Source organism: Mesoplodon densirostris, chromosome 18, assembly GCF_025265405.1.
Source record: "Mesoplodon densirostris isolate mMesDen1 chromosome 18, mMesDen1 primary haplotype, whole genome shotgun sequence".
NCBI classification, from domain to species: domain Eukaryota; kingdom Metazoa; phylum Chordata; class Mammalia; order Artiodactyla; family Ziphiidae; genus Mesoplodon; species Mesoplodon densirostris.
The window spans coordinates 61,615,472-61,641,633 of NC_082678.1; the positions used below are offsets into that span (position 1 = coordinate 61,615,472).

Here is a 26,162-nt window from a genome sequence, read left to right on the forward strand (position 1 = left end):
CTTGGCGGCCTCCGGGCGGTAGTGCAGCAGACGCGGCAGCGGTTCCAGCGCGTCCCGTCGGGTTCCCCCAGGAGCGCCATGGCGGAGCTGTGCCCCCTGGCCGAGGAGCTGTCGTGCTCCATCTGCCTGGAGCCCTTCAAGGGGCCGGTCACCACGCCCTGCGGCCACAACTTCTGCGGGTCGTGCCTGGACCAGACGTGGGCCGTCCAGGGCCCGCCGTACCTCTGCCCGCAGTGCCGCACCGGCTTCCAGACGCGGCCACAGCTGCACAAGAACACGGTGTTGTGTGCGGTGGTGGAGCAGTTCCTGCAGGCCGAGCAGGCCCGTCCCGAGATCCCCGACGACTGGACGCCGCCCACCCGGGCCGCCGCCCCCAACGCGGCCGGCCAGGTGTCTTGCGACCACTGCCTGCAGGCGGCCGCCGTCAAGACGTGCCTGGTGTGCATGGCCTCCTTCTGCCAGGAGCACCTGCGACCGCATCTCGACAGCCCCGCCTTCCGGGACCACCCGCTGCAGCCGCCCATCCGTGACCTGATGCGCCGCAAGTGCCCGCAACACAACCGGCTGCGGGACTTCTTCTGCCCTGAGCACGGCGAGTGCATCTGCCACATCTGCGTCGTGGAGCACAAGACCTGCTCGCCTGCGCCCCTGAGTCAGGCCAGCACTGACCTGGAGGTAGGGGTTGGCGGACAAGGGCCCAGAGGGGCAGCCTGGGCCTGCTGGGTTGTGCAGAGGGCACCAGTGTGGGCATCTTGGCCTCCCTGGATCACCTGGGTGCGGGGGATGGGCCTTGCTGGGCCTGAGATCAGGGCAGGGGCATCCCCAGGGTCCATGTAGAAAGGGGCTGGGAGAACATACAGCCCTTCTGGATCATTCCTGGTCCACCTTCTCTGCCCCCACCTCTCTCACCCATTAAACCGAGGGACGTTGCTTGCCTTAAGCCTAGCACTTGTCTGACATGTTTAGTACAGGGTTTTGAACATCAGATATGAGCGCTAGAGGTAACCTCTGTTCTCTCAATAAATCCTGGTGGCACCCAGGAGGTGGGTATAATTAGTTATTTACAGCTGAGGAAGTGGAGGTTCCGAGAAGTTATCCCAAGTGGCCAAGTGAGCACTGGGCCCCCAGCTGGTCTGACTCCACATTTGCCATTTCTCCCTATGGACCAGCCTCAAAGCCAAGTCCGCAGAGTTCAGAGCATAGGACATTCCTGAGGTCATGTGAGAAAAAGCCTTTGGTGAGCCAGAGACTTCCAGTGACCAGGGAGAACAGTTATGGGTGGGAGGGTGGGCAGAGTGCCAGGAATCCCTGGATAGGATGCACAGCCAAACTCCTGCACCGTAGCGCCCTATATAGTTCCTGTGCCACTTTAAAGCACAGGACTGGCCCTCATCAGTAAAGTGAGGAGGTGGGACTGGGTGGATTCATTCCTAAGGGGCCTTCTGGGACTGTGATGATTTCAGTGGTTTGGGGATCATAATTTCCCCCTGTGGACTCGAGGCAGAGGCTGAAAGGTGCAGTCTAACTACCTTTTATTGTATCAGTCTGAGCTCCAGAGTGAAGCCTGATTTCCTTTCACTCTCGCAGTGAGTGCTGTCAGGGAGAACAAGGGCTGTCCTTGTGTCATCAAAGGAGACATGAGGCCTGTGGGAGGCTTGCAGTGGCGCCAGGGCCAGGGTGAAGGCTTTGCTCCCGTCCGGGCACGGCTCCTCCCTGGCCTGGTCTGCTTCTCCAGTCTGAGCTGGGTTTCTGTGTACTTCCTCCCTGAGTCCCAGAAGTCAGACCTCAGGCAGTGCCTGACCGTTGACTTTGGAGGTACCACCATCTCAGGCCCAACCTACCTGGGTCTCTCCCTGTTGCAGGAAAGAACCTGCCTGGCCTGCGGAGGCTGGAGACCTGCTGTGCCCCGCATCCTCTGTAGTTCAGGGCAAGTCACTGAGTTCTCGGAACCTCATCTTCATCCATAAAATGGGATTCATAGCATTCCCTCCCCACCTCCAAGGGTGACCAGGAGGCTCCGGAGGGATGAACTGTGTGGGAAGTGCCTCAAGGCAGGCCCCAGAGTCAGGCTGGTTGACACGGGCTCTGACCGGAGCTGGATGTTGAGATCTGGGTTTGAATTCTGGGTCTGCTTCCTAGCTAGGAACTCCAAAAAAGGGCGCAATAATAGTACCTATCTCAGAAGGTTTTTGGGAGGATTAAATGAGGTGTTCCATAAATGGCGTTTGACAGTTCGCTAATGCTCCATAGAAGTGCCACTATCATTTCTGTTACTCAGAAATTCCCTGAGGAGCGTTTGCTGCATGGAGGGTGTTAGGCTGCCCAGATCTTCTTTGCCTCAGGATGCATGGTTCTGAGGACTAGAGCAGCCTGGCTCCTATCGAAAGACCCTTCTAGAAGTTCTTATCCAGGAGGCTGAAGGCAAGTAGAAGCAGAAGGACCCATTTCCGCCTGGTCTGGAGCCCCAGCTCCCTCTCAGCCTCCAGGGCCCGGAGCTGGAGTCTGCGCCCAGATCACTTGTATGCCATACACACCTGGCTTTTTAATCCTTTTAGCAAGGCTTTCCTGCCATCTCTCCCCTACCCCTCGTTGTCCCGGCTTGCTGAGTCCTTTAACCTGTCTCCTTTTCCAGCCCTGCTGCTGGTCAGTAGTGGTGGCCCAGCCGGCCCAGCTTGGCTCGGCCACTGGTGTGGGGCGGACTCAGGACTCTGGTGCCTCCCACGTGGAGGACCCAAGTCCCCAGTCTGTGAAGGGATCCTCAGAACTTAGAAAAGTTCTCTACCCTTGATTAGGGGATTGTTGCTGCTGTCAAAGTCCTTGGGTGGCTTTCCTTTCGTCATCTATAGCCCTGTGGGCCCCTCTCGACTATCAGGGGACTGTTCTATGCATTTGATTAATGGTGGGTAAAATCTTTCAAAATATAGGGTTCAGGGGTGTACTACTAAGAGTGAGTCTTGGAGGTGAAACATTTGGCAGCCCCCAGGTATTCTGAGGTCTCTTCCAGCCCTGAGACCTGTGAGGCCAGATCTGCCTGGGCCTGGCCTTCTGCCTTTGGCCCACAGTTCATCTTGGCCACTGTTAGAGACCAGGTCAAAGGGCACTGTCACAGAGGTCACATCTGAAACACTATCAATGACTTGGGCTTTTGGGGTTGAGTTAGTGTGGCCTTGGTCTCTGCTTCTAGCCTTTACATGTGACTCTCTCTGGGTTGTTCAAATCCAGAGTCAAGGTCACTGGTGGAGTTGGAGAGGCAGGGAAGAGGAAGGGAGGGCCAGAGTATTGTTGAGCCAGCTAGTTAGGGGACGTACCTTTTTTTCTAGAGTTTGCCTGTGCGCTCAGTTTGGACACAAGTCTGTAATTGTAACACCAGGATCTTGGAACAGTAGTTAATAGCGATGTGACCTAGGGCAAAGCCACTTAATTACTGTGCTTCAGTGACCTCATCTGTAAAGGGGGGATAACCCTCTACCTCCTAGTGTTGTCTTTAGCTTTACATAGTTAATACATGGAAAGCACTAGAACAATGCCTGGCTTGGAGTAAGTACATGATAAACACTAGCTGCCATTATGGTAGTGGTGGTGGTGATTTTCTTACCCATTTCTATGCCCCAACATTTCACCTGAATAGGGTGAAATTGGATATTGATTATGAAAATTTATGGCAATACTAAGAGGCCTTGGGTGATATTAGCTTCCACTGTGCATAATTTACCTTTGTATCTGAAGGCTAGGGGCCTAGCCATTCTGAATCACCTTAGTTCAGTTTCAGGGACTGAACTGTCGATGGCTGCTTTACTGCTGGTTCGTCCCTATTCCTAGGGTTTAGCCCTTGGAGGTCCCTGCCTGTGGGGCTTATCAAGTGAGCCTTAGACTCTGATTTTTGTCCACCTGCCTCTCCGAGGCTGACAGAGGCCCTCCCAGCTGTCTTCCGGAACTGGCAGATGGTTCTGGGAGAACAACCCCCGATGCCAGGCTTATCTCTCCGGGTTTCCTTCTTCTGGATCTTAATTACATAATCCTTCCCTGCCTTCTTAGCTCCCCATTGGTTTTTAGTAGATCCCCCTCCCCCAATATTTTGTCTGCTTTTCTGGTTGTTTGCAGTGGGAGGCTTGGTTTGAACAACCCCATCTGCCACTTTCTGAAGCAGCTGCCCCAGCTCGTTCTGTCTGTGTGAGCTTGACCACCTTACTGTCCTCTTTGCCTCAGTTTCATCATCTATAAAATGGGTGCTAGTGAAGAAGCTCGTACTAATCCAAGCTGAAATTTACTAAGGCCATTTGTCCTAAGATCCAGGCACTGTGCTGAGGACTTACACTGCTTCAGTTAATTCTCCTACTAGCCCCGCGGGGTGGGAACAGTTGCGTTGATATCTATTTCATGGCCAAAGAAACAAGTGAGAGACAGTTGGAGAGCTGGGTATTGAGTCTGGTCTGTCTGGCTCCAAATCCTATCCCTGTAACTTCTTTACTATCCAGTTCCCCTGAAAGGATGAAAGGAGGCAGTAAATATGAGAATGCTTCAAAAAGCTACAAGCAGGGGCTTCCCTGGCGGTCCAGTGGTTAAGACTTCACCTTTCAGTACAGAGGGTGTGGGTTTGATCCCTGGTCAGGGAGCTAAGATCCCACATGCCTCGTGGCCAAAAAACCAAAACATAAAACAGAAGCAATATTGTAACAAATTCAATAAAGACTTTCAAAATGGTCCACATCAAAAAAAAAAACTTAATAAAAAAAATAGCTACAAGCAGGTGAGACTTGGGGTGGTGGAAACACCTGTGGGATAGACTTGAGGGCAGTCGCTGGTGTTGGGTGCTGGTGAGGGGCTGGATGGGGTGTTTTCTCACTCGGTTTGTTTTCTCTGCAGAACAAGTTGAGGCATAAACTGACTGTCACGTACAGTCAGATCAACGGGGCGTCGAAAGCACTGGAGGACGTGAGAGCCAGGCAGCAGGACGTGCGGGTGAGTGACAGGGCTCCCTGCCACCAGCCTGGCCCTGGAGCCTCCCTTCGCCTCTGGGGAGGACAAGGCTTGTGTCAGGTTCACTCACAGTGTCAGAATTCAACTTCAACCTTGCAGAACATGCAAAAAGCTATGTGCCCAGAGAGATCCTTCACAGACTCAAAGCCTACCTACAAGCCCAACCATTAAAAATTAGGGTTAAAATATAGTAATATAAGAAGTGGTTATGGGGCTTCCCTGGTGGCGCAGTGGTTGAGAGTCCGCCTGCCGATGCAGGGGACACGGGTTCGTGCCCCGGTCCGGGAGGATCCCACATGCCGTGGAGCGGCTGGGCCCGTGGGCCATGGCCGCTGGGCCTGTGCGTCCGGAGCCTGTGCTCCGCAACGGGAGAGGCCGCGACGGTGAGAGGCCCGCGTACCATGCAAAAAAAAAAAAAAAAAAAAGTGGTTATGATTTAAGGGGGAGAAAAACAGGAAATAAAAGTTGCATCTATTTATTTTTAAAAAGTGTATTTGTTTCTAGGGTGACTGTAACAAGTTACTGCAGCCTTGGCTTACAACAGAAGTGTGGTCTCCCACAGTTCTGGAGGCCAGAAGTCCAAATTCAACGTGTCGACAGGGCCACACTCTTTCCGAAGGTTCTGGGGAAGAATCCTTCCTTGCCTCTTCCAGCCTCTCGTGGCTCAGGCATTCCTTGGCTTGTGGCTGCATCACTCCAATCTCTGCCCCTATTTTCACATGGCCTCCTCCGTCTTCTCCTTTTTTGTCTCTAATAAGGACACTTGCTATTGGATTTAGAGCTCACCTGGGTAATCCAGGATGATCTCATCTCAAGATTCCTACCCTAATTACATCTGCAAAGACTCATTTTCTAAGTAAGTTCTGAAACGTGGACATATCTTTTGGGGGGCTGCCTTTCAACCCGTTACAGGAAGTATAGGAAAAAAGACTGGAAGGAAATATAGTAAAGGAATAGTAGTGCAAGTGTTGGAGTGGTAGAATTAGGGATATTTTTTTCCCTCTAGTTTTTTTACAGTTTTTAGAAGGTTACAATGCTTTTATATTGAAAGAAGATTTGATTTTTAAGCATCCTGGTCTGGAGCCGCAGCATTCAGTTTTATTGCCACAGCTGTGGCTTAATTAGATGAAATCTGGGTTAGAATACCAGCCTGTGTTGGCAGATCTCTGAGCCTTAGTTCTGAAGCAGTCACAACTTCTTTCCAGAGCTGAGTTATGAGGCTTAAAGGAAAGGATGCACATGAACATACCTGTATCAGTTGGGGGGCAGGCTAAACTGCTGTAACAGAGGCACCCCTCAAAATCAGAGGTTTAAATAAGATAGCCGTTTATTTTGCTTCCTGTGACAGTTCAGGTGAAGAACCCAGGCTAGTGGGACCTGAGCAACCCAGGCTACTGGGATGGCTGTGCTCCACGTGATCCTTCAGAGTTCAGGATCTTTCCTTTTTATTGCCCTTCCTCATCTCTTTGGTTGCAGCTGGGTCACCATTACGTCTTTTCTCTAGCCTGTGAGAAGGGGGACAGGGAAGGAGAGTGTTGCCATTATCACTTTTGCTCCTGTTGTGAGCAGCTTAGTCACATGACCAAGCCCAGCTGCAGGGGATGCTGGGAAATGTAGTCTGTGGCTGGGCAGCCACGTGCCGGTCTAAACTCCAGGGGTGTTTTCTTACTGACGGGAGCAGAAGGAGGATGAATACTCAGCGACATTGGTAGTCACATTGGAGGTGGCAGGGTAAACTGTTGGTTAAAGAAATAATTGAATTCCCGGGACTTCCCTGGTGGTCCAGTGGTTAAGACTCCGTGCTTCCACTGCAGGGGGCACGGGTTCAATCCCCAGTCGGGGAACTAAGATCCCATATGCCGCGCAGTGTGGCCAAAAAAGAAAGAAAAAGAAATAATTGAATTCCAGTCTTCCTGTCCCTCTTATGTGTGTTTCTGTTTGTCACGTTTGATTCTGAGCCACTGAGGTTTCCCAACATGTAAAGTGAAACTGCAGCTTCTAGAGCAGTGCTGTCTACTAGAGATATAAAGTGAGCCTTATACTGTATATAACTCTTAATTTGAATAACACATGAAATTAATTTTAATAATATATTTTATTTAACTCAGTATATCCAAAATATTATTTTAATCAGTATAAAGTATTAATGAGGTATTTCAAATTCCTTTTATTTTACACTTATAGCACATCTTAACTTGGACTAGCCATAGTTCAAGTGCTCTGTAGCTACATGTAGCAAGTAGCTATGGTATTGGATAGTGCGGTTCTAGAGGAAATTTTCTAGAGCAGCTTCATACCCTTTAAAAAAATTACTCATGAACTGCTTTCCAGCTTAAGAAGTAAAATATCGCCATGGAAGATGAAGCCCCTGCTTTGCTTCTCCCTTTTTATATTCCCCTTCCTCTCTTCCAGAAGTAACCACTATCCTGAATTAATCCATTCCCATGTGTTTCTTTATACTTTTGATATGTATGTATGTATTCCTTTGGCAATAAATACCACCATTCTGTTTGTTTCTAACCTTTATGTAAGGAGCATCATACTGTACGTCTTCTTCTACAAGTTGTTTTTCCCTTATTACTGTTTAATATTCCATCCTGTGAATAATTTTCCGTCTTCTATTGATAGACATTCAGGTTGTTTCCAGGGTTTTGCTAATTCAAACAGTGCTGCTTAGAGCATTCTTGTGTATCTCTTGGGCAGGTTCTGAGATTTTTTTCTTTCTTTATTTACTCGGTTGCATGGGGTCTTAGTGGCGGCAGGTGGGCTCCTTAGTTGCGGCTCCAGGACTCCTTAATTGTGGCTCGCCAGCTCCTTAGTTGCGGCACGTGGGCTCCTTACTTGCGGTTCACGGGCTCCTTAGTGGTGGCATGAGAACTCTGAGTTCCAGCATGCATGTGGGATCTAGTTCCCTGACCAGGGATTGAACGCAGGCCCCCTGCATTGGGAGCACGGAGTCTTATCCACTGCGCCACTAGGGAAGTCCTCAGATTCTCTCTAGAGTATATTCCTAGACTGAGTTGTTGGGTCAAAGGGTATGAGCACCTTCAAATACGCCAGGTCTTGCTCTCCAAAGTGGTTGCGTCTGTTTGTATTCCCATGAAGTATAGGTAAGAGTTCCTGGCGCTCCATGTCTCAGGCTTAGCTTTTTTTGCCAGTCTGATGGATGCCCTCTTGTTTTGGCTTCTCAGGAGGCTGCACACATGAAGATGGACCAGCTTAGACAAGAATACATGGAAATGAAGGCTCTCATTGATGCCTCAGAGGCCAACTCCACGCGAAAGATAAAGGAAGAGGAGAAGAGGGTCAGCAGCAAGTTCGACAACATTTATCAGATTCTCCTCAAGAAGAAGAATGAGATCCAGACCCTGAAGGAGGAGATTGAACTTGCCCTGAGCAAGGGGGACGAGTATGAGTTCCTGGAGGTGGGTCCAGATGCGGACGTTGAACACGCTTTCTGTCTAGCGTCACGATGTGGACTGTGGTGCACGGGGGCCCTCGAGGAGCTGAGGCTGTATGAGGTCATGGGAAGCATCCCTGAGACACATGCTGTGTTAGTTTTCTACATTTCATGACAACTTACCACACACTGAGTGGCTTAGAAGAACATCTGTCTGTTATCTCACGCTTTCTGTGGCTCAGGGCATGGCTGAGGTCTCACCAGGCTACATTCCTTCTGGAGCTCAAGGTTGTCTTCCAAGCTCACATTCTTGTTGGCAGAATTCAGTCCCCTGTGGTGCAGGACTGGGGTCCCCATGTCCTTGCTGGCTGTCAGCAGGGGCCACCCGCAGTTCCTAGAGGCTGCTGGGATTTCCTCGCTGTGTGGCCCTCTTTCGAGTTGGCAGCCGGCTTCTTCAAAACCAGCAGAGAACTTCTCCCTCCAGGAAAGCCCAGTTCCTTTTTTAAGGACTTTTACCTGATTCAGTGAGGCCCACCTGGGAGAATCATCTTTTTGATTAACTCAAAACCAACAGATTTGGGATCTTAATGACATCTCAGTAGTCCTTCAGTTTTTCCATGTCATGTAACCTAACCATGGAGTAATATCCTTTCATACTCAGTGTCATGCTCATACTCAGGAGGAGAGGATGTATAGGATGTGTTCCCGGGGCAGGCGGGAGTCTTGGGGGCCATCTTAGCATGCTGCCTACTGCATAGGCCTCCACCGCTTGCCTCCATCCCGCCCCTGCACAGCCCCTGGAATTGTCTCTCTAAAGCACAGGCACCACTCCCCGCCCTTTCTGATTTCACATTCCCGCAGGGCCTTGGTGACCAGCCTGCCTTTGCCAGCCACCCCCTGCCCGTGCCCCGTCCTCTGACCACAACAGAGCACCGCTCCGATGCACCGGGCATCGGGAGGGAATGCCGTGGCCGGCCTCTGCCTCGTACACCCCGTCCTTTGTCCAGGGCAACCCCAGTTCCCCCATCTTCCTCAGATCCCGTTATTCTCCCATTGCTGGTGATCCGGAGCATGTCACCCGCCTCTGCTCTTGCCCTCGACAACGTTGTTTTAGATGTGCTTGTTTTCATGTCTATTTAAAAGGCTGTCAGGGGGCGGTCCAGTGGTTAAGACTCCGTGCTCCCAGTGCAGGGGGTGTGGGTTCAATCCCTGGTCAGGGAACTAAGATCCCACATGCCGCACAGCGTGGCCAAGGCAAAAAACAGGCTGCCAGCTCTTTTCGGGTGGGGCCCTTCATCCTCCTAGCATGTCCAGTGCACAGCAGAGTGTCTGGCATGTGGCAGATGTTCTGGGGAGGCTCGTTGCTTTGGTGACGTGCTGCTTTGACACGTCAAAGGCCCAGATTCCATGTTCAGGTCCTGAGGAGGGACAGGAGTGCCTGGCAATCTTCTCTTCTCTGTTCAGGATCTTCTAGCCACACCTAGGCTGGATGGCATGAAGTTTCATCTCACGTGCTCATTCCTGTTTGTTGACCTAGCTGCCTTGAGCTCTTACAGAAGGATTCTGAGTCCACATCTGGTCCTCTTGATACTGTAGGACATGATTTGGTCTCCAAGTTTGGGACCTTCTGTAAGATCCTTCTTTTTCGTTGGATATGTGGCTGAATCCTGCAGCCTTCTGGTCATTCCTGTCTATTTTCAGGACATGTGTTCAGAGCTGGTCCTTGAGGGATGGAGATGGTGATGAGTCTCCTGTACTTTTTCAGCCACAGCTGGAGGGGTGGAAAGAGCATTATCCGTGGGGGTCAGGAGATCTGGGTCCCAGCTTTGTCCCTGCCACTAATTGGCAGAGGTCCTGGCAAGACACTTGTCATTTTTTTTGTTTGTTTTTTTGCGGTACCCGGGCCTGTCACTGTTGTGGCCCCTCCCGTTGCGGAGCACAGGCTCTGGACGCGCAGGCTCAGTGGCCATGGCCCACAGGCCCAGCCGCTCCGTGGCACGTGGGATCCTCCTAGACCGGGGCACGAACCCATGTCCCCTGCATCGGCAGGCGGACTCCCAACCACTGCGCCACCAGGGAAGCCCGACACTTGTCATTTTTGACTTGGGTTTTCCCATCTGTAAGGTGAGCGACCTCTGAGGGTCCTTCCAGCTCCAGATCGCTGTGTCTTGAAGTGGCACTTTAACCCCCAGTGACCTCTGGCTCTAATTTGAGAGGCTGATGAGACTTAGTGCCCATGGGCACAGGGAAGCTCCTTCTGGGGTTCATGAGGCCTGAGCCCAGGCCCTGGCTTCACCAGAGCTGCCTGAACTAACCCCCTGGCTTGTTGCAGAAAGCAGCAAAACTGCAAGGAATCACAACGAAGCCAGTCTACGTCCCCAAGGTGGAGCTGAATCACGAGCTGATAAAGAGTGTCTGTCAGGGCACCTCTGAGCTCAAAAATGATCTGAAGCAATACTTCAGACAGACCCAGGACAAGAAGCCTGAGGAGCTCAACATCCCAGGTAACTATTAGCAACCTCCTATGCTTTCCACTGGGACCCCTGAAATGGGATGTGTCCCCTCAGTGTTTTGGGGTGGGAGAGAAATCTTGATCTGGAGAGCATTGGGGCTTGAGTTTCGGGCGTTACAAAACATCTGCCCTCCATCTAGGAGGTAGTGGGGAGTTTTTGCCTCATCCTGAGATTGTAGCTGTCCTTCCTAAAATATTTTTTGGGGCTGGATGTTACGAAGGGTCTTTCTAGATAGGCTTTTTTTTTTTTTTTGTCTGAGCCTGAGGTTGGCTCAGATGGGTTGAATGGATTCTGGGTTGTCAGTGTTATTTGGTAGGGAAGTGGCTAGTTTGGGGGTCAGAGAAACATGGAATTCCTCCTTGATACCCCCTACCCTTCCACTTACATCCAACCCATTGTCAGATTTTGCCTCTTAAACATCTCCTGATTCAGTCAGCTGATTTCACTGCCAGCCACCATTCACCTGCTCTCCGTTGCAATCACCTGTGGCAGCTTCCTAACGAGTCTCTCTGCATCCACTCCTGTTGCAGCTGGAGAGGACTTTCCAGGACGCAAATCTGATTTCTTGGCGCCTTCTCCCCTGCCTCCTGTTCAGAGACTTTCCATTGCTTTTAGATTGCAGACCAGACTCTTGACCCTGGCTGTCAACCCCTGCCTGGTCAGGCCCCGTCTGTCTCTTTAGCCCTGAAGTTACCGCCCCCTCCCATACATCGCTCTACACTCTACAATTCTTCAAATATGTTAAGCTTAAAAAAAAAAAAAAGTTAAGCTTCCTGCCACAGGGCCTTTGTACATGCTCCCCCACTGCCTAGAGGGCTCACACTCCACCATCTTCACCAGGTGACCCCTCTCACCCTTCAGAGATCAGTTGAAACATTACATTTCTCAGCAAACCTCCCCCGTTGCCACTCCTGCTCCTCAGCCCAGGTTGCCGGGTCCTTATCATCCCTTGGGGCCCTTTGCGCACCTGTCATTTTACTCCTCCTTGCCATTTCCGTGTGTCTCCCCCACCAGACTGTGATCACTGAGGGCAGGGGCTGGGTCTGTTTTCATCCAACACTCTCCCCAGCGCCTGGCACAGAGGGGAAAGCCATTGATGAATTAGCCCTGCATATGTGTTTTCCTGCTGTGTCAGTGATCACTGGTCTGGGGACGGAGGGATGAGAGAAACCAGAGGGAAAGGAGCTACCACGACATGCCAGGCATCTTGATCTCACCACCACGAGCGAGGGGAGTCATCCCCGTCATACGTCGGAAGAAACCAAAGCTCAGAGACGGTTCAGAGGTCATGGAGCTGGGTGCTGGTGGAGGAAAGACTCCGCCCCGGCTGCATTTTAAGGCAGAGAAAAGAGGGAACACACCAGATCTGTCTTTCAGTTATCCTGTTTCTAGTGCTTATAAATGATGGGATGGGGAAGGTCAGCGGAAATCAACTTTGTAAGCCCTCTCCCCGCCTGCCGACGGCGGGGCTGGCTCCTAGGCTTGGTTTGGAAGAGCCGCATAGACTACCCTCTTCTTCTTTGGCACAGGGGGCCCTGGAGGACACGACCTGCCGCACACGCCGAAAGCCCCACGGCCTGTGAAGAAGATCCCAAGTGAGTAAAGTAACCCCACCTCTGTCCCTGGGGCAGCAGCGACTGTGGCAGGCGGTGCTCGGGCTGAGGCACTGGCAGGCGTCACGGCTCCTTGCAGTGGGGCACAGCCCATCCCAGGCTCCGCGGGGCCCGGGCGCACCTGGAGGCAAGTGCTGCCTGACCCCGCTGAGCGGCGGTGGCGGCAGGACGGGTGCAGGAGCCCTGCTGGGGCGCGCGGAGGACCGGCCATCAGCACTGGGTATTCTGACCGCCTGGAACAGCAAGATGACCGAAGCTGGCTTGTCTTGAGAAATACTTATGATGCCTGAGTTCTGGCGTTTGGGGTGACCCCCTGAGCAGAGGCTGAGCCTCACCATAGCCCAGTGCCGTTCAGCCTCGGGTTGGGATGTGTTTCTGCCATCACAGAGCTCGCTCTTCAGCCTTTTTTCCGTGTTGCCCTCCTTTGCTCTTACCTCTCAGGCCCTTTTAGAAATGTTTTTCCTAATCGCCCCCATCCATGAAATTTTAATACCACACATAGGATCTATCTGTTTATACACTGTGCTTTTATACCTAAAAAGGACACGTTTTTTCCATCCTTCTCTCCCCCTCACCTCCTAAGAATCAATTTTTGCTCCCCCTTGGGGGCGAAATCACCCTTGTTGAGGTGGGGCTGGGGTGAAGAATGGTCCTCAATTTCCTCATCTGTCAAATTCGGACCATAATGATGTCCACCTCATGGGATTATTGCGTGAGGTTCACATGGTACACTGATGGTGAAAGCTCTTTAAAGGACAGGCCTATGTCACCGAACTGTGGGCCAAAAAGTTAGTGAGGACGGAGGAGGGCTGCCCCCCACTGGGTGGCTGGGGTGAGAGAACTCCGGGCTGGTTTTTGTTGTTGTTTGCTTGGTGTCAGCGTTTAGTGGTTGTCTTTGGCAGACAAACGTGTGGTACCAGTTCCTGAGTGGAATGGGGTCGGGGACGGGGATGCCTGGGGCAGGTGAGGAGGGAGCCATCAGCGCAGCCTGAAAACGTGGAAGGGCACCTTGTGTGAAGAGGGAGGCGCTGTAAACCTGTGGCCTTCTCAAGGCACAGCCCCTGAAAGCCTCCTTCCCGCTGCCCCACCTCATAAGCCCCGCTCTTCACGCGAGTGAGCTGTGGGGGGGCTGAGGCGGGGAAACAGGCAAGGAAAGGGCAGGCTCATCACTGGATGAGGCTCCTAAGAATTGTGATGACTGGGGAGGGGGCCCTTTGCCTGAGGCCAAGGTCATAGCCCGGGGTCCTGCCAAGATGCTGGTCCAGTGGCAGTGGGCAGGAGAGGAGCAGTGGGGGAGATGGGGAGAGCGGGAACGACTCCTGAGAAATACGGCTCTGAAGCGGGAGGAATGGGGAGCCAGTGGGGCATGTGGGACCACGGAGGGTCTGGTGGGGAGAGGGAAGGGCTGGTCTGGAATGTACCGGATCCTGCAGGCAGGCAGGAACGAGATCCAAAACCCGCCTTGTCATTTCAGTGGTGGGGAAGGTGGCAGAAAGGGAACCTGAAATGTAGCCTGCTCAGACTTGAGCCCTCATCGCAATCCCAGGGGCTTGTAACAGACAGACTTCTGAGCCCCACCCCCAGACTCTCAGTTTCAGCTGGTCTGGGTGGGTCTGAGAATGTGCATCCCTACAGCTTCCCCGGTGATGCTGATGCTACTGGTCTGGGGACCACGCTTTGAGGATGGGTGTTTTAGCTAAACTCAGTTCCCACAGGCACACACTCGTGATAAAGACTAAAGACTAAAGACTATCGTGATACTTGGCAAGCACAGTTTTTTGGCTGGCTCCCTATGTGGGTCTTTTTTTGTGTTTGTTTTTGCATTTTTTCTTTTGTGGAGATATAATTTAATACTACAGTAAAATGCCCAGATCTTAAAAGTAGAGTTAGATTAATTTTGACAAATGCATACATCTGTGTTACCATTACCCAAATCAGGATAAAGATTTCCACTATTCCAGGAAATTCGTTCATACCCCCTCCCTACCAAAACCGTGATTCAGGTTTCTATCACCGTAGATTAATACGCCTGTTGACCCCTTATATTTTTCAAGTTAAAACATCCTAGCTTTATTTGTATGGGTCACATTAGTGCATTGATTGTTATTATGGTGTTTTGAAAGTGTCATTGTGTTTAAAATATGTTAATTCTGAAATTTTTCTTTTTCAGAAGAAGAAAAGAAACCCAAGAAACCTCGTAAGTTACGCATTTCTGCATCTTTTTGTTTCTTGAGTGCCTGAGTGTAGAACTAAATGCCAGCAGGGAAAGCTGAGCCATGGGTTTGGGGGTCTGAGGCTCTGTGACCGTGTCCCGTGCTGGCAGCCCGGCCTGGGCTTGGAGGAGGCAGGTGTAAACGCGTAAGACCAATAGGATGAGTGTTGCCCTGTCTGGACTCATTTGTGTCACCTGGCTGTCCAGGTGTGTGTTTGTGGAAGCAGCTCTTGAGAATCAGCGTGGGAGGGAGTATAGGCCATCAGGTCACTCTGTCATGTCCCCAACTCATGCGTCTCCTCCCTCAGCCCCAGTCACTGTCTCAGCCGGCAAGCTTCCCACCTTCGGAGCCCCAGAACGTTCAGTGGATCTCAAACAGACCGGCCAGGAGGGTGAGTTCTGGTGGGCCAGGGGCAGTGGGCTGCCCACTCTGAGTTTGTTCTGAAAACGTCTCTCTGTTCTTCATCCAGCTGAGGCCAAAGTCCCCACCGGCCCGCCGATCCTGGTGTCTCTCAAGGCCAAGGTGCTGGAGAACTTCCTAGCCAAGTCCAGGCCTGAGCTCCTGGAGTGTGAGTAGCTGCTGGCTTGCTCACCCTTGCCTCTGTCTAGCTTGGTCAGCCTCTCCCCTGGAGGACCCACCGTCCTCTACTCTGTCACATCCTTACTTGCTCCCCTCTGGCTTCCAGCCCGGAAGCGGTGGGAGTTCCTTCCTCCAGGCCAGCCTAGGGGCCACCCGCCCGTAGCTTCACCCACAGAGCATCCTCCACTTGTGCTCACTTCCACGCGGTGGCCATAACCTCTCTCTGCAAAGTGCGCTCTGGCCCTCTTTTCCCCACAGCCACGGCAGGCTCGGTGGGGAGCAGTGGATGCCTGGTTCTCGGGCCGGCGCCAGAGAACCTCCCCCCACCGCCCCCGATTTGTGGAGCCCCCTGTGCTCTGTGATACAGCCGTGTAAGCAGAGGAAGTGAGTTCTAGGGACTTAGGATCTTAGAGGACATTTTCCCAGGCCATTCATTTTGCCCTGGGGGAAAACCAGTGCAAAGTATCCCTCCCTGAGCCCCCGAGCCAGGGAGTGGCAGATAACCCCAGTCCCGAATCCCCAAGCTAGGGATTTGTCCTCCTCTGCCTGCTATCTCCCACTGGTCCAGGGTTCCCTGTGAGCGGAGGGGCAGAGATGGGTGTGTCTTGGGGAGGAGGTGGAGGGTGGGGACAGCACTCATCTCTGCTCTGTCTTCGGACTTGCCAGACCTGGCTGGAAGTGTGGCAGGAGGGGCGGGGGGGCCATGCTCGTGTCCCAACCAAGGAGCACGTTCAGGTCATCGGTGTGCTTACGGACCGTGATTGGTTCCTCGTTGCAACCGATTAAAGTCTAGACCGCTTAGCTCTCTACTTGTGGCTCCATGTGTCCCTCTCCTCCTGCTGTGGCCTCTGCGCTCCCAGCTGCCCAGCCTTCCCTGGTCCCAGCACCTGTCCACCGTCCTCGTGACCCCACGTTTGCCTTCACTGTCCCCTCTGCCGAGCACAGCCCTTCTCCCTCCTCTGCTGTCCTCTGTTTAGTTCTCCTCCTCTTCCTGTCGCTCATCTCCAATTCTAGCCCACCTGTGGAGTGTTCCCCCGTGCTCTCCCCACCCTTTAGCCGTTGCCCCGTGGCTGTGTCCCTCCAGCAGTGTGCCCGCCCTTTAGCAGAGTGCAGGGCCCATAGTGTTGTCATCACTGACGGGCTTGCCTTGCCTGTGGGAGTGTGAACTCCATGAGGCCAGGCACCATGTCTGGTTCATGGCTATACATCCTGCATAGGATCTGGCATAAGCCAGGGGCTCAATAAATGGTTTTAGATGGAGGAATAGACAGAGAGATGGGTGACTAATAGATGCACAGATGGCTGGATTGATGGATAGAGAGATGGACACATGTCTGCCTGGCTAGACAGAATGGATGGATGGATGGGTGGATGGGTGAAACAAATGAATAAATATGACCAGTTAGGGAAAGGATTGAAAGTGAGGGCACTTTGGGCTCCTTGTAATTGACTCCTTGATGCTCCCTTAGATACTATTAAAGTCATCCTGGACTACAACACTGCCCACAACAAGGTGGCTCTGTCTGAGAACTACACCATAGCTTCTGTGGCTGACACACCCCAGAACTACCGGCCACATCCCCAGAGGTTCACATACTGCTCTCAGGTGTTGGGCCTGCACTGCTACAAGAAAGGGATCCACTACTGGGAGGTGGAGCTGCTGAAGAACAACTTCTGTGGGGTGGGCATCTGCTATGGCAGCATGGAACGGCAGGGCCCCGAGAGCCGGCTTGGCCGCAACAGTGCCTCTTGGTGCGTGGAGTGGTTCAATACCAAGATCTCTGCCTGGCACAACAACGTGGAGAAAACCCTGCCCTCCACAAAGGCCTCGCGAGTGGGCGTGCTTCTCAACTGCGACCATGGCTTTGTCATCTTCTTCGCCGTGGCCGACAAGGTCCACTCGCTGTACAAGTACAAGGTGGACTTTGCTGAAGCTCTGTACCCGGCCTTCTGGCTGTTCTCCACAGGTGCTACGCTCTCCGTCTGCTCCTCCAAGTAGGCAGGCGGTGGACGCTTGGCCCGACTGCCTGTGCGGTGCCCAGGACTCTAGTGAAAGTGCCGTAGGTGGAGCTCTGGGGGAGGTTCCTGAGAGTCCCCCAGGGCTGAAAGGATGGGAGGGGAGCTGGTGAGGGTGGGAGGATAGGGAGACGGGCTGAGGGGACGGGTTTGGCCAGGGAAAGGGATGGGGCGATTGCGTTATGGGTGAGGAAGCCTTTCTGCCTCCTGGTGCCCATCAGGCAGGATGACCCCCTCCCCTGGTTCTGGTAGATCTCCAGGCTGCCGGGTGGCCGGGTGGGGCTTCGGGGAGTGAAGTCATTAGTACCCCTCTGCTCTTGGACATAATCTATAGCCACTGTGGGTCCTTCCTTAAGCCTCTGGTGTCTGCCTCTCTGCTGTCTGGAGTAGCCTTCAAATCTTGGAGTTTCGATGATTCTCTACAGAGCGACTTAACTCTATGGATTTTTAAAAAAATTCCAAAGTCATTGAATTTCATTATTACTCATCCTCCACTACCTACATGTGGGAGTTGGGGTGAATGCTCAGACTTCTGGTTATTTTCTGTGCTTGAGGGAAGCTGCGCACAACAGGTCTCCACCCAGACCAGAGTTTCCCAAAGAAGTACGTCCTTTTCCTCCACTGTTTCCCTTTCTGTCTTGGACCTCACCACCCCATCCGTGGTTTTAAAATGTTTAGTCCAACCGGAACCTTTTCAGTCTGAGGTTTCAAACCATAATCTGAATCAGCCTGTTTTGGATTTGTGATTCAGGGTCAAGGTGACCCAGGTCCCATGTGGCTAGAAACCCCTCCCACTCTCATGTATTATGAAAGGCATCTCAGCAGAGACGCCTTGGTTGCAACTACGGAGCTTTCTCCCCCTAGCCCAGGCTTTGGGGCAAGGCTCTTCACCAGGCAAGAGGGACCCTGACTGTGTTCACAGTTGGTGGTTTTGTTCTGATTAGAGCATCTTTTGCCTTCTTACTGATCACTCTCCTCAGCGATGGCCTCTGTTCCCCAGGATTGTGAGATCCTGCACTGGCTGGTGGAGATAGCACCGTGGCCAGCACAGCTGAACGTTCAACTAAGCCCGCTGTCAGGCAGACAGGCCAGGTGTGGCTGCCTCAGGGACCATACTAGGTCACCTGCTGGCCTGACTACCTATGGCCAGAAGGGCCTTCTGGCAGATCCATGGGAAACAGCAACATTCCTGTTCAACCCAGCACTGGTCCTTGTGTGAGTTAGAGGCCTGTCACCGGCCCTATAGCCCTTTCTACTTTCTTCCTCATTTGAGCCAATTCCAGATGTAGGAATTGACCGGGCAAAAGGTCAGGAAGACTTAAGGACCAGGGAGGAAAGAAGCTGCCAGGCTTAAGCACAAGGGCCTATTTTTCCTGCAGTGTTTCTGTGCAGTGAAAATAACCCCAGTCCAGTCAGGGCGGGAGTGAATGGATTGCTGGGATTTCCCAAGCTCCTTATATCCTGACATTGTCAGGATGTAAGTCCTGATCCCTAAAGTGAGAGAAATGTAACCTCTTGTGGTGAAATGTGCCCTGCTCTGGGCTTTGCCGAGAGGAGAGCTGAGGTCAGGCTCCTTGTGGTATGAAAAGGACAATACCACTGGAGACACAGGGACCCCCGGCCGTTCCATATGGATGTTTGACAAGTGAGCGCTTCTGGAGCCTTGTGCTGGGTCCCCAGGGCACTCTAGCCAGGCCCAGAGCAGTTGATATTTCTGACAGATGTGTTTGTCTGTGTCACCTCCCAACAAGCACTTCCACTTCCTTGGGAGAGAAATCATCTTTGCAGGGAAGATCCCCCTGCAATAGCTGAAATGTGGTTTTTAAAAGTTTTCTTCCTTTGCTCCTGGGAAGAAAAGTTCTTTGTTGATTCTTCTCTGCTCTTGGAGATGGTCCAAAGCATCTTCATTGACCTCCTGAAACAAAAGCCTTGTTTGAAGCCAGTTTATACTCGGGAAACAGCTGGGTTTAGAGGAGAATGCCGAAGATTAAACCATGGGTCCTGCTTGGGCTCTTCTGCAGAGACGAGGGCAGCCAAGAGGGCTGTTCGCTGATGATCCATCCTCCAGCTCAGGAAAGGGAAGCCTGAGCCCCTCTGTTGATGAGAGGCAAGCAGGTAACCCGAGGTGAGCCCTGTGTGGGTTCCTTGCGTGAACCGAGGGGCATCCCGAACCATTCTGTTTCCACCGGTGAGACTCTACGTCCCCTCCCTTGCCTTTCGGGGCCGGTGCCCGACACTAGAGTCCTAGAGTTGGGGGAAGTTTTGTGTTCATCTGACTTCCCGTTTTGCAAAGTAAGTCAGATGGGGAGGTATTGGATGACTCCACTCACGGCTCTTGACATCCCATTATGGAGGAGGTGCCTCCTTAGATGCCCCTGGTACCCTGAGGGAAGGGTCAGAACTTCCCACATACACAGATATAAAAACACTCTCCCAACCTAGGTATCAGGGGCTGTCTCAGTCACTCTGGTGTGATAAACAAAAGGTCAGGGTCAAGTTTTTGTTACTATTCAAGGGCTGGCTGATTGGTTCTCCTGTTATAATTACTCTGAAATGGGCCTGCGATCTATAACTAACACTGATACATTATTTCTTACCTTATCCTGCCCCACTGTATTGATTTTAATAATTAGGAGTATTTAAGCTTATATTCTTGAGCTTATATTTTTAAGAGTTGATTCTTTCAGAGATAATGAGGGCTGTAGACACAGATCTTCTGAAACCCACGAGAAATACTAGAGCCAAGGCTGGCTGACATGCCTTAGAAGCTTTGAATGCAATAAAGCTGTGTGTGGTATTGTTTCACACATGGCAGTGTGTGTAGAAAGTGTTACTTATCCTTCGTGCTGGAGTCCGCAAGCTGAGGTGTCCAAGGGCCTCTGGCTGCCCCCGACCCAGATGCCTGGGGGCTGAGATGTCAGCAGAACTGTAGCCCATTTGAGGCTGTCATGGGTGCGGGCTTTCGACGCAGAAATCTCAGCCAGATAAGATGTCCTTCTGGGCTTTGCATCAGGATGGGGGTGGGGAGGAAGGGGAGGGGTATGAGTGAAAAGGTAAATAAACCACAATGGGGTAATCAGGGAAACGGTGATGGAAGTGGGAGGGTTCGTTGTATTATGCCTTCTGTTGTTGCCTCTGTTTGAAAATCTCTATAATAAAAAGTTTAAAAAATGAAACAAAACCCAGCCAGCAGTGGGCCCTGTTCACGGCTTTTATCCTTGTTTGAAGAGAGGTCGGAGTTGTGGTTGGTGTGGACTTGAGGTGGTTGAATAATAATTTGACTGGCTGTTGTCTCTTGTTCCTGGTGGGGAGATACTAAATCCTTGGAATTTCCCCAGTAATAGGAGAGTCCTTATTATTCATGAGCCCCTTGGATCACACCTGAACTTATGCTACGAAGTGAGATGACCCAGGATCGGGGCTGGTCGGCAGAGAGACCAGGCGTGAGATTAGAGGGTTGGTCTCCTTGAGCCAGCCTCACCCCCGGGAGGGGAGAGGGGCTGGAAATCGAGTTGAAATATGCGGTCAGTGATTCAATCAGTCGTGCCTGATAAAAGCTGGGCACCCCGAAGATCTGAAACGGGAGGGAAGGGGGCAGGGCACAACCTTTGAAAGGAGGACACAGCCCTTGAGGACATGACCCAAACTGATGAGAAGCAAATGAGTCCGAGCTGGAGGACAAGTCGACTTCCACTAGACCTTGAGCCTCAGTATACACTCTTCTTCTGTTGAAATGTATTTATTTTATTTATTTTTATTTTTTGGCTGCGTTGGGTCTTTGCTGCTGTGCGCGGGCTTTCTCTAGTTGCGGCGAGCAGGGGCTACTCTTCGTTGCGGTGCGTGGGCTTCGCATTGCAGTGGCTTCTCTTGTTGTGTAGCACGGGCTCTAGGTGCACGGGCTTCAACAGTTGTGGCACGTGGGCTCAGTAGCTGTGGCTCGTGGGCTCTAGAGCGCAGGCTCAGTAGTTGTGGCGCACGGGCTTCGTTGCTGCGTGGCATGTGGGACCTTCCCAGACCAGGGCTCGAACCCATGTCCCCTGCATTGGCAGGCGGATTCTTAACCACTGTGCCACCAGGGAAGCCCCGTATACGCTTTTTGTAACACATCAGCAAGCTAAATGACACAGCCACAGGCGCCATGACAGTTCCAAGGCCGACCATAAGGATCAAAAAGTGGGTGGTGGCCCAATTCCTGGAAATCCCCACCCCTTCCTGAAATAGCTGGACGACTCCTCCCACTCATTAGCCTATGAAATTACCCACCCCTATAAAAACTGAGAACCCCATACCCTGGGGCTGCTCTCAGCTTCTGAGATGGCCCACACTCTGTCTGTGGGGTGTGTTTCTCTCTAAATAAATCCACTTCTTACCTATCACTTTGTCTCTCACTGAATTCTTTCTGTGAAGAGACATCAAGAACCTGAGCTTCATTGAGTCCTGAAACCAGGTGTGTGATCTCAGTTGGAAGACCGTGGGTTTTGGCCGGGTTTGAGTCCCGGCATGTGGGTTCAAGCCCCGATCTGAGGTGCATGGTTTCAGCTCCACTGAACGCCCCGATTCCACAGGGAGAGGGACAGGAGCTCTGGGTTGGTGTCCCTTCTGGACCTCACTCCATATGTCTCTTCATTTGGGCAGTCTTGATCTGTATCCTTTACAATAAAACGGCAATCATAAGTCTAGTGAGTTCCTGAGCTCTGTGAGTTCGAGGAACACTTACACCGAAGCTGAGGGAGGTCATGTGCTATAGCCCAGAGGTTGGTGCTGCTGCCCAATTCATATGTTGAAACCTCACCCCCAGTGTGGTGGTATTGGAGGTGATGAGAGGGTGGCGCCCTCATGAATGGGGTTAGTGCCCTTATAGGTGAGACCCCAGAGAGCTCCCTCACCCCTTCTGTTGTGTGAGGACACAGCAAGAAGACAGCTGTCTATCAACAAGGAAGCAGTTCCTTACCAGACACTGAATCTGCCAGCGCCTGCTTCTTGGACTTCAGCCTTCAGAGCTGTGAGAAATAAGTGTTTTTGTTTAAGCCACCCAGTTTAGGGCATTTTTGTTATAGCAGACCAGACTAAGCCTTCTGGACGTGTGTGTAGCCAGTTGGTCAGAAGTGTGGGTGGCCTGGGGACCCCCTGAAGTGTGGCTGGGGTCTGAAGTGAGGGCAGTTTTGCTGGGACTGTGTCCTTTGGCCTGTGGAGCCTGACTCTGACTCCAGGGGTTCTCAGCAGAATTGTACCGCAGGATGCCAGCTGGTGTCAGAGAGAGATGGCAGGACTTGCAAACTTTGACTAAGCCCTTGACCAACTTGTCAGAAGAAACTACACTGCTCTTTCTTTCTTTTTAAACATTTCTTAGAGCAGGTTTATTTGCAAAAACAGGAAACAACCCAAGTGTCCATCAGCAGGGTGAATAGATAAACAAATTTTGCTGTAGCCATACAGTGGAAAACTGCTCAGCAGTATAAGGAAGGAACTATTGATGCACATGAAAACATAGATAAATCTCAAAATAATTATGCTGACGGAAAAAAGCCAGACGTGAAAGAGTACATAGTGTATGATTGCATTTATGTAAAACTCTAGAAAATGCAAACTATCTATAGTGACAGAAAGCAGTTCAGGTATTGCCCTGGAAGGGGGGGTGGGCAGGAGGGGCTGCAGGGAGGGATTATAATGAGGCAAGAGGAGACATAGGGGAAGATTAACTTATGTTCACTATCTTGATCAAGGTGATAGTTTCATGGGTATTTGCCTATGTCAAAACTTAAATTGTACAACTTAAATATATGCATTTTACTGTGTCAATTATACCTCAATAAAGCTTTTTTAAATTTTTATTATTTTTTATTTATTTATTTTTTTGCGGTACGCGGGCCTCTCACCATTGTGGCCTCTCCCGTTGCGGAGCACAGGCTCCGGATGCGCAGGCTCAGCGGCCATGGTTCACGGGCCCAGCCGCTCCGCGGCATGTGGGATCTTCCCGGACCGGGGCACGAACCCGTGTCCCCTGCATCGGCAGGCGGACTCTCAACCAGTGCGCCACCAGGGAAGCCCTAATTTTTATTTTTTTATTGAAGTATAATTGTTAGCTCCAGGTGCACAATATAGTGATTCAATATTTCTGTACATTACAAGATGACCACCACGTTAAGTCTAGTTACCATCTGTCACCATCAGTCTCCCTCCCCTCTTTCATTCAGCCCCACAACCCCCTCCCCTCTAGCAACCCCCTCCCCTCTAGCAACAACCTGTTTTGTTCTCTGTATCTATGAGTCTGTTTCTGTTTAAACACATTGTTCTATATATGGAATCTAAAAAAAAAAAAAAAGAAAAAAATGGTTCTGGTGAACCTAGGGATAGGACAGGAATAAAGATGCAGATGTAGAGAATGAACTTGTTAGTATATATATGTCAAGCGCAGTCACCCAATTCATTACACCACCACCACCATGCCACCACTTTCCCCCCTTGGTGTCCATATGTTTGTTCTCTACATCTGTGTCTCTATTTCTGCCCTGAAAACTGGTTCATCTGTACCACTTTTCTAGGTTCCACATATATGTGCTAACATACGATATTTGTTTTTCTCTTTCTGACTGACTTCACTCTGTATGACAGTCTCTAGATCCATCCACGTCTCTACAAATGACCCAATTTCGTTCCATTTTATGGCTGAGTAATACTCCATTGTATATATGTGCCACATCTTCTTTAGCCATTCATCAATCACAGCTGTTTTAAATTCCCAGTCTGATAATTCCAACATCTCTGCCATGTCTGGTTCTGATGCTTGCTCTGTCTGTTCAAATTGTGTTTTTGCCTTTTGGTATATCTAGTCATTTTTTCTTGCTAGCCAAACGTGTTGTACTAGGTGAATGGTACTGCTGTAAATAGGCCTTTGGTGTGGGAGAAGGGGAAGTGTTCTGTAGTGCTATGATTTAGGTCTTGGTATTTTAGTGAGCCTATGCTTCTAAACTGTGGACTTCACAGTGTTTCTCAGTTTTTCCCTCCTCCCTCTAAGTGGGACAGTATGCTAGAATGGGCTGGAATTGGGTATTTTCCTTTCTCCAGGTCAGTTAGGCTCTGATAAAATCACAGCAGTTTAGGGTCTGGTTAATTAGTTTACCCTGAGGGCAGGCCTTGTTAAGAAGAACGGAGCGCTCTAGCATACTTCAGAATGATTCCTTTTCTCCTTTGCCCGCCAGAAGCTTGAGGAGATTTTCCTCTGATATTTACTGTGGGAAACACGTTGAGCTTTTGGAGGTAAATTTCACAGTATGGTGGGGGTCCTATGACTGGGTTCCCTTGTATTTTTTTAACCCTGATAGGTGGTTTCAGCTCCCAAGTCTCTGCTCTGGTAATTCATGATTCCCTGTTATTGCCTGTCTGTCTCTCCAATCTTGAGGGCAATGGTTTGCCCTGTGTACTCCCCTCTTTTATGGATTCAAGAAGCATTGTTGGGCTTCCCTGGTGGCGCAGTGGTTGAGAGTCCGCCTGCCGATGCAGGGGACACGGGTTCGTGCCCCGGTCCGGGAAGATCCCACATGCCGCGGAGCGGCTGGGCCCGTGAGCCATGGCCGCTGAGCCTGCGCGTCCGGAGCCTGTGCTCCGCAACGGGAGAGGCCACAACAGTGAGAGGCCCGCGTACTGAAAAAAAAAAAAAAAAAAAAGAAGCATTGTTGATTTTTCAGTCTGTTCAGCTTTTTACTTGTTGTCGGGAAGGAACAGCAACTCCAAGCTTCTTACATGTGGAACTGGAAACTGGATATTCATGATTTCATTATCGTTCAGTTCAAAATACTTTTAAGTGTCCCTTTCTTCTTTGACTCATCAGTTATTTAGAAGTGTGCTGTTTAGTTTTCACATATTTGGGGGTTTTCCAGATATCTTTTTTTACTGGTTTTTAATTTAATTCCATTGTGTTTGAGAATATCTTTCCATAGTTTTGAGACAGGAGGGAAGTGGGTAAGGCCCAACCTTTAAAAGAATGACATAGCCATCGAGGATACTACATAAACTGGTTAAAACCAACTAGGCCCAAGATTGCATAAGCTTCAACTTCTGGTAGACAATTAACCTCATTACATGCTCATTGTAATGCATTAGCATACTAAATGCACACCCACAGGCACCATGACAGTTCTAAGGGTGACCATAAAAAGGGCAAAAATTGGGCGGTGGCCCAATTCCTGGAAATCCCCGCCCCCTTCCCCAAAATAGTTGGAATAATCCTCCTACTCATTAGCCTATGAAATTACCCAGCCCATAAAAACTGATCACCCCATATTTTGGGGCTGCTCTCATCTTCTAAGATGGCCCACACTCTGTCTGTGGAGTGTGTTTCTCCCATGGCCCCTCTCGCCTTCTGAGACAGACTGCATTCTGCCTATGGAAAGTCTCTCTCTCTCTCAGTAAACCTGCTTTGAGTTTACTACGGCTGGCTCTTGAATTTTTTCCTGCATGAAGCCCAGGTCCCTCACCTGGTGGCCCATTCCAGGGACTTACCTGAGACACGGGACATGACCATCCTCTTGAGCCCCATTTTCCTACAACAGTTTGAACTATTTTAAATTTATAAAGCTTTATGACTGAGAATATGATCTATCTTGGAAAATGTTACATGTGCACTTGAAAATAATGTGTACACAGCAAAGGAAACCATAAACAAAATGAAAAGACAACCTACGGAATGGGAGAAAATATTTGCAAACGATGCAACTGACAGGGGCTTAATTTCCAAAATATACAAACAGTTCATACAACTCAACAACAAAAAAACCCAGCCCATCTAAAAATGGGCAGAAGACCTAAATAGATAGTTCTCTAAAAAAGAAATACAAATGGCCAATAGGCACAT

General features: G+C 50.8%; 1 protein-coding gene across 1 annotated transcript; it reads left to right on the top strand.

The window, feature by feature from the left end:
• TRIM25 (tripartite motif containing 25) lies at positions 1 to 20,492 on the top strand. Its single transcript, XM_060081450.1, has 9 exons — positions 1 to 675; positions 4,864 to 4,959; positions 8,169 to 8,402; positions 10,710 to 10,881; positions 12,420 to 12,485; positions 14,674 to 14,700; positions 15,024 to 15,107; positions 15,186 to 15,284; positions 16,765 to 20,492. Exons 1-9 carry the CDS (start codon positions 79 to 81, stop codon positions 17,292 to 17,294), a joined length of 1,905 nt encoding a protein of 634 aa, XP_059937433.1. The 5' UTR covers positions 1 to 78; the 3' UTR covers positions 17,295 to 20,492.
• Positions 20,493 to 26,162: the final 5,670 nt, after the last annotated feature.